Raw genomic sequence first — 13,038 nt, forward strand, 5'->3', positions numbered from 1 at the left:
AACAAATAACTAGTTTTTTGTCACGTAATGGATGTGGATTGCTGGGGTACCTACTGACGTTAGTACGACAGGTGAAGCATATACTAGTCTAAATGCAAAGTTTTTTAAATTATCAATGTTTTCTAATAAAGGTGCTAATAAAAAAGAATTTAATTTAAAATGTTGCATCAACGCAAGAAGTAAAGCTGTTAATTTGGCCAACCAGCCAGCAGGCCATCAATACCAAAAAACATGCCGCTTTGTCATTCGTTAATTCGGACACTATATTGAGTATGACTTATTTCATTCCCTATATACAGATATCATTTCTATGTTCACCGCATACCTTTAATGGCCGTTGTGACCTTATAGTATGCTCTCTGACCTGTTTTGGTAAACGTTCCCATGGTTATCATCTAAGTACAACAAGCATGAGCAAGTACATCAATAACAATCATAGAATCAAGTTCAAGCCATTTTTAACAAGTCATTTATTATGTCATTCACCACTGACTGGCCTGACACAGATTGAGTCATATTTGTCGATACAACTACACAACAAGGTAACGGTAACAAGGTAAAGAATACGTCTATTAGTTGAATCTACTGAATACTAACCATATTAAGAACAATGATAGCTACATTTTGAGTACAAAAACTACAAAAATTACTTTTATTTCTTTCTGGAAGTAAAAAGACATTGTTTAAATATCAATGGAAAATTCACAAAATCCCTATATACATCAGCAGGAAAATCTATCCTCGGTTTTCACCCACGTGACTTGGTGCATGACAACGGTTGCTAACCGCCATATTGGTGCACAACATAGTGTAAACAAAAGAGATTCATCACAATCGAGCGACTAAAAGTCAATATTTTCAGCACATTTTCTATAATGGTTCTTTGTTTAATGGTAAATTGTCATACCAGGAGTGTTCGTGATAAGGGAATTTCCCTCTTTCGTGTTCCATCGGTTAGAAAAAGTCAAGGAGAGGAGGCAGAAGAGCTGTCGATTGAACGACGTAGAAAGTGGTTGGCCGCCATTAGTAGGGTTGGGTTATCCGAAGAAATCATCAACAGTGGGAGAATTTGCAGCCGTCACTTCGTTTCTGGAAAACCTGCTGCCAATTGGGATAAGTTTAACGTCGATTGGGTGCCTACATTAAATTTGGGACACAACAAAACAGTAGTAAGTGAGAAAAACTCTGATCTTCAAGCCGCGCGAAGTGAACGTGCAAAAGTGAGAAGGAAGAGACAACAGGAAAGAGCATTGTTCGAGTCAGCTGCAAAGGTAGCGAAACTGGATGAAGAAGGCGCTACAATCGACAATATTTCTTTTGACTCTCCTTCTTTAACTGAGGAAATCAGCCAGATCGCAAATGACCTTCAATCAGCGAGGGATAAATCAAAGTTGCACTGCCAAGATGGCGATTTATTGGACGGGATTACTTCGAAGCTGGAGGAACTTTGTAAGATCACTGACTCTAGCACACAAACAAACGAAGTTAATCCAGAAATGACCGAGTCAAGCACACAAACTGAGGAGTTAGATTATATGTTTTCTCAGCCAAAGAAAGCCCCTTTCGATCGCGAAGATATGCTGGAAGATGGGAAGGTACTATTTTACACTGGATTGCCTTCAGCTACTATTTTACAAGCTGTATATGAACATGTAGCCCCTCATGTGGCAAGAAAGTCGTTGAGCTTAACGAAGTTCCAGGAACTTGTCATGGTCTTGATGAAACTCCGACTTAATGTGCCATACTTGGATCTTGCATACCGTTTTGAAGTGTCTGCACCAACTGTCTCCAGGATATTTTTTACCTGGATAACAATCATGGACATACGACTCTCTCAACTAATATATTGGCCTGAGCGGGATGAACTATGGAGAACAATGCCTCAATGCTTCGAGTTTTCGTTTGGAAAGAAGACAACAGTGATTATTGATTGTTTTGAGGTCTTCATAGAAAGGCCTACCAACCTGCTGGCAAGAGCCCAGACCTTCAGCTCCTACAAACACCACAACACTGTAAAGGTATTAATTGGAATCACTCCACAAGGCACCATTTCCTTTGTATCAAAGGCCTGGGGTGGCAGAACATCTGATAAGCTCCTCACTGAAAACTGTGGTATTTTAAATAAACTTGTGCCTGGTGATCTAGTAATGGCCGACAGGGGATTTACAGTTCATGAAAGTGTGGCATTCAAGAGAGCAGAGCTTGTTATACCAGCGTTTACTAAGGGGAAGAGCCAGCTGGACCCCATCGATGTTGAGAACACCCGAGGAATTGCAAATGTCAGAATTCATGTGGAGAGGGTAATCGGTTTGCTGAGGTGCAAGTACACAATTCTGAAAGGGACACTGAGCACTGACTTTCTCATGAGCAATAAGGAACAGGTACCAGTCATTGATATCATTTTAAGGGTGTGTTCTGGTCTTGTTAACCTTTGTCCACCAATCATTCCATTTGACTAGATTATAAACATACTAATTATTACCAAAATTTAAGAATTTGAATTTATTTATAAAGATAAAAATGAAATACCAGGATATTCTTGTATTCAAAATGTCATAATGTATTGGTGACACAAGAAATATTTTTCTGCTTTGTTCCTGTCAGAGTAGCTATTTTATTTTTGGACATTGCTGATGAAAACTAGTGTATCTTAATTGTTTATTATTAATTCTCAAATTTACTACTATTTTGTTGCATTTAAAGCACAATAGAATATAGTGGTCTTTTGTATCACCTATTTCAAAAAAACAGTTGTCACTGCCAAAGGCAATAGTCGATTCGAAGGTGTAATATATGAAAATAAACGCAAATAATCAAAGCCTTTAAAGTTCTTTCAGGCTACAAACAACACTGGATATCTCAAAACTCATTAAAAAAAAACAAAAAAAAAACAAGTGATTGTTGGAACTATGAATAACCTATCACCTTTCTCCTTTAGCGATGACAACCTTTCTTAAATGAAATAGGTGTATAGATATGTTTTTGTGTAATGAATATTCTAGTGGATCGAAACCAACTGTTATTTGCTAAATAGCTACTATGATTATTAACAACTTTGTATTTCTTTCATGGTATTAATGCATTTGCTCTTCTAAAACAACATTACTGTTTCAAATAAAGAGTAGATGATGGCTAGTGAACACTAGCGTGTTCTAAACACATATTCTAAACTGATGGAAACATTGTAATTTTACCAATTTCCAAACACTGAGCCAGATGTGGGCGCATTTTGGGTATGTCAAATGTAAAGTCTCGTGGGCTGAAACCATAAACCAGACACGTAGCAAATGCTATGGCAAAGATTCCACAGTCACTCCCATTCAGTTGTTGCTGGACTGTTACATTTTCTATGCCTACATAGCTGTCTGCCATTAAACTCTCTACCTGTTCTTCAACCTCTTTGGCAATGATATCGTGGTAGAGACTATCATAAAGGTTGACCATGCCTGGTCTACATCCAATAGAGCTTATACAGACCCAGTGCATATGTCCTGTATGTAATATTTGAACAAATTCTGAAGTGACAACATCAAAGTTCCTAATGGGGCCAAGGGTTGTTTTTTGAAAGCTCTCTATCAGAGGATTGACTTTCTGTAGATGTACTTGTGCTTTCTGAATTATTGTACAGTCCAGCCATCCAGTAGGTGAATTAATGATGTCAAAATGACTGTCATTGAGGCTACCAAGGGAAGCCCTCTTGTCTAAAACCCCTTTAGTCACTTGTGTTATTTTGACATCCGATTCATCATCACTGGAATCAATAATTGATGAATAACTAGTAGATACAGCACTAGCATTATTACCAATGATTGTACTTTCCTTTTTGTCCAATTTAGCTGCTTGCATTTGTGGAATACTGTTTTCACATTTTAATTGGCTTGTTGATGCAGCACTAACAGTGTTGGCTTTTGAAGAAGAAGAACAAGTGGTAGGACCAATAGAACTAGATGCAGTTACTTTGGCTGCTTGAGACACCTTGCAATTGCTGCACACCCACGTAGTTTGACTATTGTTAGGCATTCTTTTATAGTCCAGACACTGGAGATGGAAAAACTTTCCATTTTGGCAATTTTCACTGTGACATTTGAGAAGCCTTTCATTCATCATTGGTGATGAGCCACATACACAAATACTGTCCAGTTTCAAAGCTTGATCATTATGTGTGCACTTAGTAGAACTTGGCTTTGATGCTTTTCTTGGCTTTTTGCATTGAAATTCTGCTAGCAAGCGGCAGTTAGGACAGTACCAAACATCAGGGACTGAATCTGATAAATGCAAACATGTCTGGTGAAATTCCTTTATTAGGCACTTTGGGTTACTGCAGTGAATAGTTCTTCCTTGAGAAGGCATTCCACAGTAACAAATACCAGAGGACTTGTTTGCTGGTTTTATTTCAGGTAAGTGCTGTTTTCTTGTATACCATCGAGCAAGAATCTCAGGTAGTATGCATGTCTGCCATACTTTTGTAACTTTGGGAACGATAGCTTCCCAGTGACTTGTTTCTGGGAGAATTCTTTCAATGAAGACTTGAGGTTTGTTTTCGCTGAATGCACACACGACAAAGTCACAAAATTGGCGACCAGTTATAGACAATTGTTGCTGCACTTGGTAATAATACTGGTGCTTTCTCTTTAGTCGAAATATTCCATTCACTTTCTCTAGGCAAGAACTTTTCTTAAGCACATAACTTTCAAAGTCCCAGTTTTCAATAATGTAAGGGCACTTTACTTCTCCACACCCATCACCACAACAGGAGCAGGAACAGAGGAAATCAGGTGTTGCATGCATCCAGGGATGTTGCTTATCAATGAAAACTCCACACTTTATCAGTACAAAATCTTTGTGGTTTGCAGACATGAGATGGTTGTAAGTCTCTATGGCTTTGCCTTCATTTTTGATTCCATGATTGATTGCTTTAGATTGCACACTAAACAACTGTGGATAGCAAATGTTTTTAATAAGTGAGATAGATGGTTGGTCAGGATTTGTATTGGCAACAGAATAACTCATTGAAGCCCCAACACGACCAGCTCTATGTTTAAAAAACGCAGTTCCTTTTGATTGATCCCTTGTTTCCTGTTCTATTAATTCTATCTCGGAATCAGAAAGAGATAGTTCGACTTTGCAGCACTTTTGTAACAGCTCTGGGTAGTTCAGCTTCAGATTCTCATGATTGTAAAGGGATGGTATCGTTAAAACACGCCGACTTTTTAGTACAAATTGATCAGCATAAGGAGCCACTAGAGAAAGAATGACAGGCTTTTTTTGGCTCTCATTTAGTTTTGCAAAGAAGGTTTTCATATCCGTTTCTGTAGGGGTGACATTTGGGACGGACTTCGTTTTCCCTACCGGAGTGCTAGTCGAAGGTTGTACACCATCAATTTTAACGTCTAATTCATCTTTCAACTTTCGAGCTGATTTAAAATTGATGTCTTCAACTTGAGCGTACGGTACTTCGTTTACGTAAGTTGGGAGTAGCCACGTACATTTCACTTCTGTGCAGGCCAACTTTCCATGTATACGATTCCACGCCTCAATATAGAACAGTACGCTCCCTACATGAGAGCAGCACTCTGCTAGACCTGCTTTGCAACCAAGGCAGTGGGCAGATATTATCGTTCCTTCTCCATTAGCGATAATCCAAATTGGTATTGGCGGTTCATTCATTCGCTGCGAATGACGAACTTTTCCTAACACCACGAACTTATTTCCAATGGCTTTTCCTTGAACGCTCGTTATGAAGCCCGATACCATTTGATTGTAACTCTCTAGACTCTTGAAAGCCTTGAACTGCCTTAAAGTATAGAAGCTGGTTTCCAGCACAAGATAAGAGAGAAGATCGGTGGCTTCGATCGGTGGCAGACATTCTGCATCTAACTTCTCGCCTTGTAAACACGCAGGGGTCGACTCCAATACCTTCGATTTTTTTTAAATATCTCGTTCGAATGTGATTTTCAAGCTTTTTGGCGTATTCAGATAAGACAATTGAAGAGGTATCTTCAATTCTTTTCTGTTCTTGGGTTTCGTTTTTTGAAATATCGACGAGTAAATCCTCGGACATCGCATAATTCGAATCAAAACATAAGCGCACGTGTGTGATTTGACATATGCTAATGAGCTTCCTGTGCACCAATATGGCGGACACTAAGTTTTAATCCGCTCGTGACGTCACGTGAAAACCGAGAATAGAGAACGGACTTGGTACGTTGATCGAATTCACATTTACTGAGTAAAGAATTTCTCGACTAACCGGGCGCGCAAAGGACCTCGATAGTGAGGTATTCCGATTGGACAACAAAAATTATTTACAAACACTGCCTTTTTTATCATTCATCTAATTTTTTTTTTAAACAAAATTTTAAAATATTCTTGAAACTGTTGTTAACACAAAAGACCTCGGTATTTATCCAATTTTAATATCAATATCGTGTTTCTCAGCTTTTCCTTAGTCGAATTACAGCTACAAAGAGAATTCGATTTAGTACTAGCTAATTGTTGTTGATTCTTGTTTCACCTTTGATATAGAAAAATGATGAATTTATCGTCAAAACTTTAGATTTTACATTTAAAGAATCCTACAGAGCAGTTCTTTGCATACTACGAATCGAGACAAAAACACTTGGCTAGCTCAAGCGATGATGGCTACTTCTATGTACTGAATGAAGTTTTCGTATAAACGGTTGATAAACTGACATAACGGCGTCTCTTGCCCGCCACTGAGCATCAGGTATGAATATACATTTGTTTCTTTTATTATAAATAATTGCTTCCCTTTACTTTTTGACGAGCGATAAAAAGAAATCTGGTTTTGGACATAACGTCGAAGGTCTCACAATAACGACTGCCTTCATGAGTCTTAATAGTTGACCAACTATTTACCAGTGGCACTATTATATATCGATGTTAATGTCGAATGGGTCTCTTTAAATACCATACCGCACTCTTTGTTGACTTGGTTTTCGTCTTGCCGGGGGTAAATGTTAGTAGTTTTAGTTGTGATATATATATCACTTTTATCCGCCTCGTGCTGGTTAAACCCCCGCGCTAGTCGACCGATAAAAAAATGATTATAAATCATCACTATATTTTGAGTAAAACATGTACTTTGATAGATTTGTGTCTTTACCATGCATTTTCCAGTAGATGAGGGAAAATGTCACAAAAGTACTAAAGTTAGTACTGATAATTAGTTTCCTTGCTGGCAAATGTCCAGAAAACTGATCAATTTTCCTGGAATAAAATAGAAATGAAAAAAAGAAGAACCTTTCTCAATTCTTTGAGACGGTCCATGTTTATTGATTTGCCGTTACTAGTAGAATATTGAACGAAAAAGGATCAAGAAGAGGCGTGAGACGGGACCAGTGAGCCGAACTAACTCAGTAGAAGTAATCATTGAAGTACGCTATTATTTGCATGTGTATGTTGGTATTCATTGACAGGTGTTATGTAGGTTCTTTTTAATTTTGTAAGAAATAATAAAACGAACGAGTTAACTGACTGATCTTGATATTTATAATACTGAGTGAATCGTATTCTATCAGCCCCCTGACGATGGTTTTCGATCATGGTATGGACGAGGAAAATACATTCCGTTTTTTAGCCAACTTTTTAACAAGAATTTTTCTCAATCAATTTTGTCGATGTTTCTCGACTCGTCATTGTTTCATCAACTAGTAATATGTGTTGATCAAAACAAACTTTAAGAGGTTTTGTTTGCATATAGATGAGGCGCTCTTTCCTAATCTCTCGTGGTGATCGCAAGTACGGCTAGAGAACAAAAGTGTTCAAAAGAAATCAACTTATCAAGAATCCAACTCTGTCTCGTGATGATGATAAAACATGGAGAAACATTGTTTTTTGTTCAAATAGCTCTGAGTTCTCGGTGCATGTGGAGTTGAAACTATCCAACAGTGAATGAGCAATAATACGACACAAGAAGACATTTCCTTTTTTTCTTGTGGGGAGTCCGCATATAAACAAAACAAACAAGGAAATTAGTTCTGTCGTGTCTGTAAAAATAACCGTAATCATATTCACTGACAATTTTGCATGAAATATATGGCATGGTTGTAAAGACTAAGCGGTGTGCACTAGTGTCCTATCGTCAGTATATTTAGTACCTGCCTCTTGCTTGCCAGGCACCGAGGACTACGTAAGAACCATTACGGTATCATCGCATCAAGCCTCACTTCATAAAACACATTCTATTTCCATTGCTTTTTTTTAAGTGAAATTTTGATACTTTTTGTTTTCAGACTGTTCAACATGGCTGCTTCAGATATTGTTCTAACTGTTCTATTCAGTATCCTGATCAGTATTGGTGTGATAGGAAACTTCCTGGTGTGTCTTATTATTGCCTATTACCGTGACATGAGATCTACTATGAACTATCTCTTACTGAACCTCGCATTTGCCGATATGCTGACAGTACTGTTCGTCAGTCCACAGTACATATTCATCCATTCTTTCACACACCCACAGGGCACTACTGGAGACTATTTGTGCAAGTTTATTACTGGAGGAAACCTGTCTTGGATTGGTGGAGTTGCTAGCGTATTTGCCCTGGTTTCGATCGCTTTTGAAAGATACTATGCCGTGACTGCCCCATATCGACAGGGATTCATAACCACAAAAACTCTTCGCATCATTATCACCTCATGTTGGATTTTCTCGATTTTGTTCAATTGTCCCTTGTTTTACGCCATTCGTTATGATGCTCGAGCTGACTATTGCATGGAAGTATGGCCAAACACTGTATACCCTAAGATCAATTCTCTCTGTTGGTTCCTAGTAGTGGGTGTGATTCCAGTGTTAATCATGGGTGTCCTATATTCAAGGGTTGTTTACTCGCTGTGGATTAAGAAAGATGAAAGAGGAGAAAGAACAACTCAACAGGGCGTCAAAAGAGTACGAAAAAAGGTCACCAAGATGGTGATCATCGTCAGTATGATTTATGCCGTATGTTGGTTCCCACAACTGACAATCTATCTACTGAGCTACTTTAGCCCAACCACCTCTTTTGGTGGTCTTCCATACATCATATCAGTTGCTATGGTAACTATCAATTCTGCCGTCAACCCTGTTATCTACAGTCTACAAAATGAACGATTTCGCAAGCATCTGAAGACGTGTGTTTGTCATGTTAAGAGGCGTGTACAACCGCAAACAGATGGAGAACAACATGCAAAGCCAAGCGTCATACATGCTGATCTGACACAACCACAACAATCAATCAGAATGACACCAAGTCTTCCTAGTTAATGGACCTAACTTCACATGATGCAATATCCGCATTACTGCATGCCGGCACAGTTGAATGTCACTACTGTTGTATATGTATACAGCTAATAGTTCAAAAAAGAATGGTGATGCATGTCGCATGTTCTATACCAAGTTTGAATTGCAAAATGGGTGAAGTCAATGCGATTAGCAAAAGGTTAAGAATTTGGAGTTTTACCAAACTTTGACTGCGTCTTTCAGCGCACCGGTATAATCTCTTATGTGCTGACACTATTTACATATGAATACAATACATTTCAAGCTTATTAAGCAACAAGCAACATGCAACAAGCAACATGCAACAAGCAACATGCAACAAGCAACATGCAACAAGCAACAAGTAACATGCAACAAGCAACATGCAACAAGCAACAAGCAACAAGCAACAAGCAACAAGCAACAAGCAACAAGCAACAAGCAACAAGCAACAATACCTACATCAACCTTTTTTGAAATAGCTCAGTGCCAGCACGACACTGACATGTAACTGTGCCGGTATGCCGCAATGTGGATAGACCTGACTACATTGCTGTACATATCCGCAAATAATCCCCAAGACATGCACCTGTCACAGTAGTTAGCCGGGAGGCCACAGACTGACTTGTTGTCTACAAATCATGGTACATCAAGTACGATGAACTGATCTTCAAAAGTATCAAATATTTAATGACAAACCTAAACTGATAGGCAAGGGCACTCATTATCATAACATAACAGAATAGAAAAATAGAAACCCGCATTGCACTAGTTAGCAAAAGTCTCGAACGTGAGAATCTCGAAGCTATTAAAAGGCTCAATCTCTTAAAGTCTAATCACCAATCAATTGTAAAACTTGCTTGATAGATTAACCAGTATTTGAGCAGCATCTTGATTGGTGGATTCGTGACCACGTGATTCTAATGTCATACGAGGACTTCCAACAGATGACGTAATGGTATGCGTTGAGCCAGAAAAATGCCTAAAATTATTGCAAAAAGTTAAAACAATCCTGGAGGGAAATTACAATCTGAATATTTCGTAGGCTGTATAATATAATACTTACGGTAATGCGGGGTAATGGTTCAGTTCTTCATACATCGAATCTATGTTTCTCGGCAAGTCCTCGTCTTTCATTCGAAAATCTTCGGCACAGTCAAAGGGTTTCGTCAAACCTACAATCGTTCAATCCATTGCACCGCTAAATGACCTCATCCATTGAACGGATAGTACTTAACTCTTGGATTGAGACGAAAAGAGACGACTCAAAGCCAATGCTTTTCATATACTTACATTTGTTGACTTTATGAAATAATATTGACAGCCCATTGTCGTGTGCATTAAACCCACAATCACAACGCCAGTATGAATTGCTATATTGGTTACTAGGCGACCATTTCATAGCCGTAGTTGAGCTAGTCGTAGGTCTGAAGATGAAGAAATAAAAAACATATTAACATGCAGCCCTAGTCGGTCAGTCGGTCAGTCGGTCAGTGGTCAGTCGGTCAGTCGGTCAGTCGGTCAGTCGGTCAGTCGGTCAGTCAATACTAATTACTTACACTTGCATGGTTTCAATATTTTCTTGATCAGGATGGCTCAGCGATGAATGGACGACAACAGTAGCCTTATTCCTGGTTTGCCTGGGTTTTGTTTTAGCTCTGGTAGAACCTCGTGATTTATCTTTCATTTTACCGTGAAGTCTGCGTCGAGAATTAGCAAACCAAGTGCTCACCTGTAAGCCACAATACATACAGTGTCAGTACTGATCAGTCACATCAGCAGACCCATATGTACTGATTGTTACTACTACTATGTAATATAGTCAACCGTTACATCCCCTCACCAACATTAATATAAAATAAATCAATTCCTCAATAAATTAGGTATTATTACTGGATGCCTCATGCTTTCATTAAGTTCATCATTCTATGCGTATGGCTGACATTGTCTTTACCTGGAACTTAGTAAGCGCAGTTTGTTCTGCCAACATGATTTTCGTGTCTCGGTTTGGGTAGGGATGTTCTTTGTTTGCATTGAACCACACTCGCAGTTTATCTGTGGATTCTTTAGGCAAAGACGCTTTTTTCCGTCTCCCTGACGGTAAAATAGTTACGGGGGGCATAAACCTGGAATAGAAATAACCAGTGCTTTAAAATAATTTCTTTTTCAAGTGTTCAGTATTTACTGTTTAGTGAGTGTTTAGAAATCTTCATTTAAACTTAGTTTTATACATATATGTTTCAAAGTAGAGTAGTTTTTAAAAGCTAACAAAAAAAAAAAAAAACGGGTTTCTAGTCTAGCGAATGTTACAAAGTCAGTTAATCCGCCAGCAGTTCTCTAATCATTCTAACCTTTGCCTGATTCGAAACCTTATGAGTGGAGTGAGCGGTTTCTGTCTCCTGTTTTCTTCTTCTCTATAATGACATAAATCCCACAACTCTACCAAGTCTTCTGTACTGGAAAAGTAGTTATTCTGAAACAAAAAGGAAGGAGAGTTTCAATTATTAACTGTTATTAACAGGACTGATTGACTGACAAAAAGCATATTGGCTCAGCGAAGCACCTTACAATCCGGCACACGAGGCAGCTTTATTTTTAACTTGACTGAAACAACTAGTATAGAGGTTGTTTAAGTCCCTACCTGCTGCTACTTAAATAGCTTTCCATCCCAAGATTTTTCTCCCTTTACGCTACGAAGACTGAACTTGACCAAAATACCTAAATTCCTGTTTCGTAACGTTTAAAGTTTTGAGAAAGTATAGTTTGTCTAACCTGCAGTATACTGTATACAGACTCGAAGTCCCCTCTCGAAAATGCGACTTTTACTCTCGCTCTATTAAGAGTCTCGTTCACCAAGTACTCTTCTTCAAGAGGCAAGTTCCTTAGGAAAATATCCAACTCGTAAAGCAGCTCGTTTTCTTTCAGCAAAGAACAAATCTCGCACGACAACGACAAGTCAGGTCCATTCACGTTCCAAATGTGCCACAATCGTTCTACATCAACAGGTTCTCTCGCTTGCTGTGATGTTGTATTTTTCCTCCTATTCGAACCCATGGTCGATTTATAATTGTCTCAAATATAATGAGTTGTAAAAGGCACCAATATCATTCAACTATTGTAGCTTGTTGTGTTTCTGCCCAGCTTGTAATTTTCATTCAGGTAAACGTACACTTAGTGACGTGTGCACAAATCAACCAGACACGTGCATATTTTTGCCATGAAATTTTTTCCTCTTCGTTCATTAACCAAAACAAATAAACAAATTAAATATACTCTAAAAACAGGCGATAAGCATGGTTCTCGATGTAGAACATTAATTAGGGAACAATTTACAGCCGAACTGACAAATTAAAATTAAATGTTCTTTTGCATAAATATTTCAGCATATCGACATGCATGCCGGCATCAATTATCATTGTCAACACTACTAACGATTTTTCTATTCATGTATAATTTAATATGATAGCAAAAACAACATTAGAAAACCGAAGTCAATTGATTACGTTTTCCATTTAATCAGCTAAAGTAACTGACAAAATTATTTAGGTGCGTAACCCTGAGGGGGTAAGGGGAAGGGGAGACGTCCCCAAAGCTTTTTTACTTAAAGCTGTCATGGCGGGAAATCTTAAAGATGAGACGCGTACGCGTGTGCTTTGGCGGGAAAATAATAAAAATGTCTAAAGTTAATGTAAAAACATCAAATCTGTCTGTCTACCTTTCTGACTATCTGGTATAATTTTAAATTTAAAATGTGTAAACTACCGACTTGCCGGGCGTACAAAG

General features: G+C 38.3%; 3 protein-coding genes across 3 annotated transcripts; 2 read left to right on the plus strand and 1 right to left on the minus strand.

The window, feature by feature from the left end:
- Positions 1–875: 875 nt before the first annotated feature.
- On the plus strand, positions 876–3,170 carry LOC148914055 (uncharacterized). The gene has a single exon (XM_089039844.1). The coding sequence runs from the start codon at positions 876–878 to the stop codon at positions 2,457–2,459; it is 1,584 nt and encodes a 527-aa protein (XP_088895970.1). The 3' UTR covers positions 2,460–3,170.
- Positions 3,171–6,444: 3,274 nt separating this feature from the next.
- LOC116308673 (galanin receptor 2a-like) lies at positions 6,445–10,718 on the plus strand. The gene is made up of 2 exons (XM_031719147.2): positions 6,445–6,727; positions 8,256–10,718. The coding sequence occupies exon 2, from the start codon at positions 8,266–8,268 to the stop codon at positions 9,259–9,261; it is 996 nt and encodes a 331-aa protein (XP_031575007.1). The 5' UTR covers positions 6,445–6,727; positions 8,256–8,265; the 3' UTR covers positions 9,262–10,718.
- LOC116308674 (uncharacterized) lies at positions 10,099–12,377 on the minus strand. The gene is made up of 7 exons (XM_031719148.2): positions 12,028–12,377; positions 11,607–11,728; positions 11,210–11,381; positions 10,815–10,987; positions 10,549–10,682; positions 10,322–10,430; positions 10,099–10,237 (listed from the first exon to the last, which is right to left on the minus strand). The coding sequence occupies exons 1-7, from the start codon at positions 12,307–12,309 to the stop codon at positions 10,099–10,101; spliced, it is 1,131 nt and encodes a 376-aa protein (XP_031575008.1). The 5' UTR covers positions 12,310–12,377.
- Positions 12,378–13,038: the final 661 nt, after the last annotated feature.

This window comes from Actinia tenebrosa, unplaced genomic scaffold, assembly GCF_029948245.1.
Source record: "Actinia tenebrosa isolate PJP-AT-01 unplaced genomic scaffold, QUT_ActTen_1.0 PGA_scaffold0__85_contigs__length_37466705, whole genome shotgun sequence".
NCBI classification, from domain to species: domain Eukaryota; kingdom Metazoa; phylum Cnidaria; class Anthozoa; order Actiniaria; family Actiniidae; genus Actinia; species Actinia tenebrosa.

Excerpts from the sequence above, each read along its gene's own strand:
- LOC148914055 (XM_089039844.1), top strand. The coding sequence starts at position 876 with ATGGTTCTTTGTTTAATGGTAAATTGTCATACCAGGAGTGTTCGTGAT.
- LOC116308673 (XM_031719147.2), top strand. The coding sequence starts at position 8,266 with ATGGCTGCTTCAGATATTGTTCTAACTGTTCTATTCAGTATCCTGATC.
- LOC116308674 (XM_031719148.2), bottom strand. The coding sequence starts at position 12,309 with ATGGGTTCGAATAGGAGGAAAAATACAACATCACAGCAAGCGAGAGAA. Across the intron at positions 10,988-11,209 it reads CTGCGCTTACTAAGTTCCAG|GTGAGCACTTGGTTTGCTAA; the intron begins GTAAAGACAATG and ends TGTGGCTTACAG. Across the intron at positions 10,683-10,814 it reads AATATTGAAACCATGCAAGT|ACCTACGACTAGCTCAACTA; the intron begins GTAAGTAATTAG and ends CTTCATCTTCAG.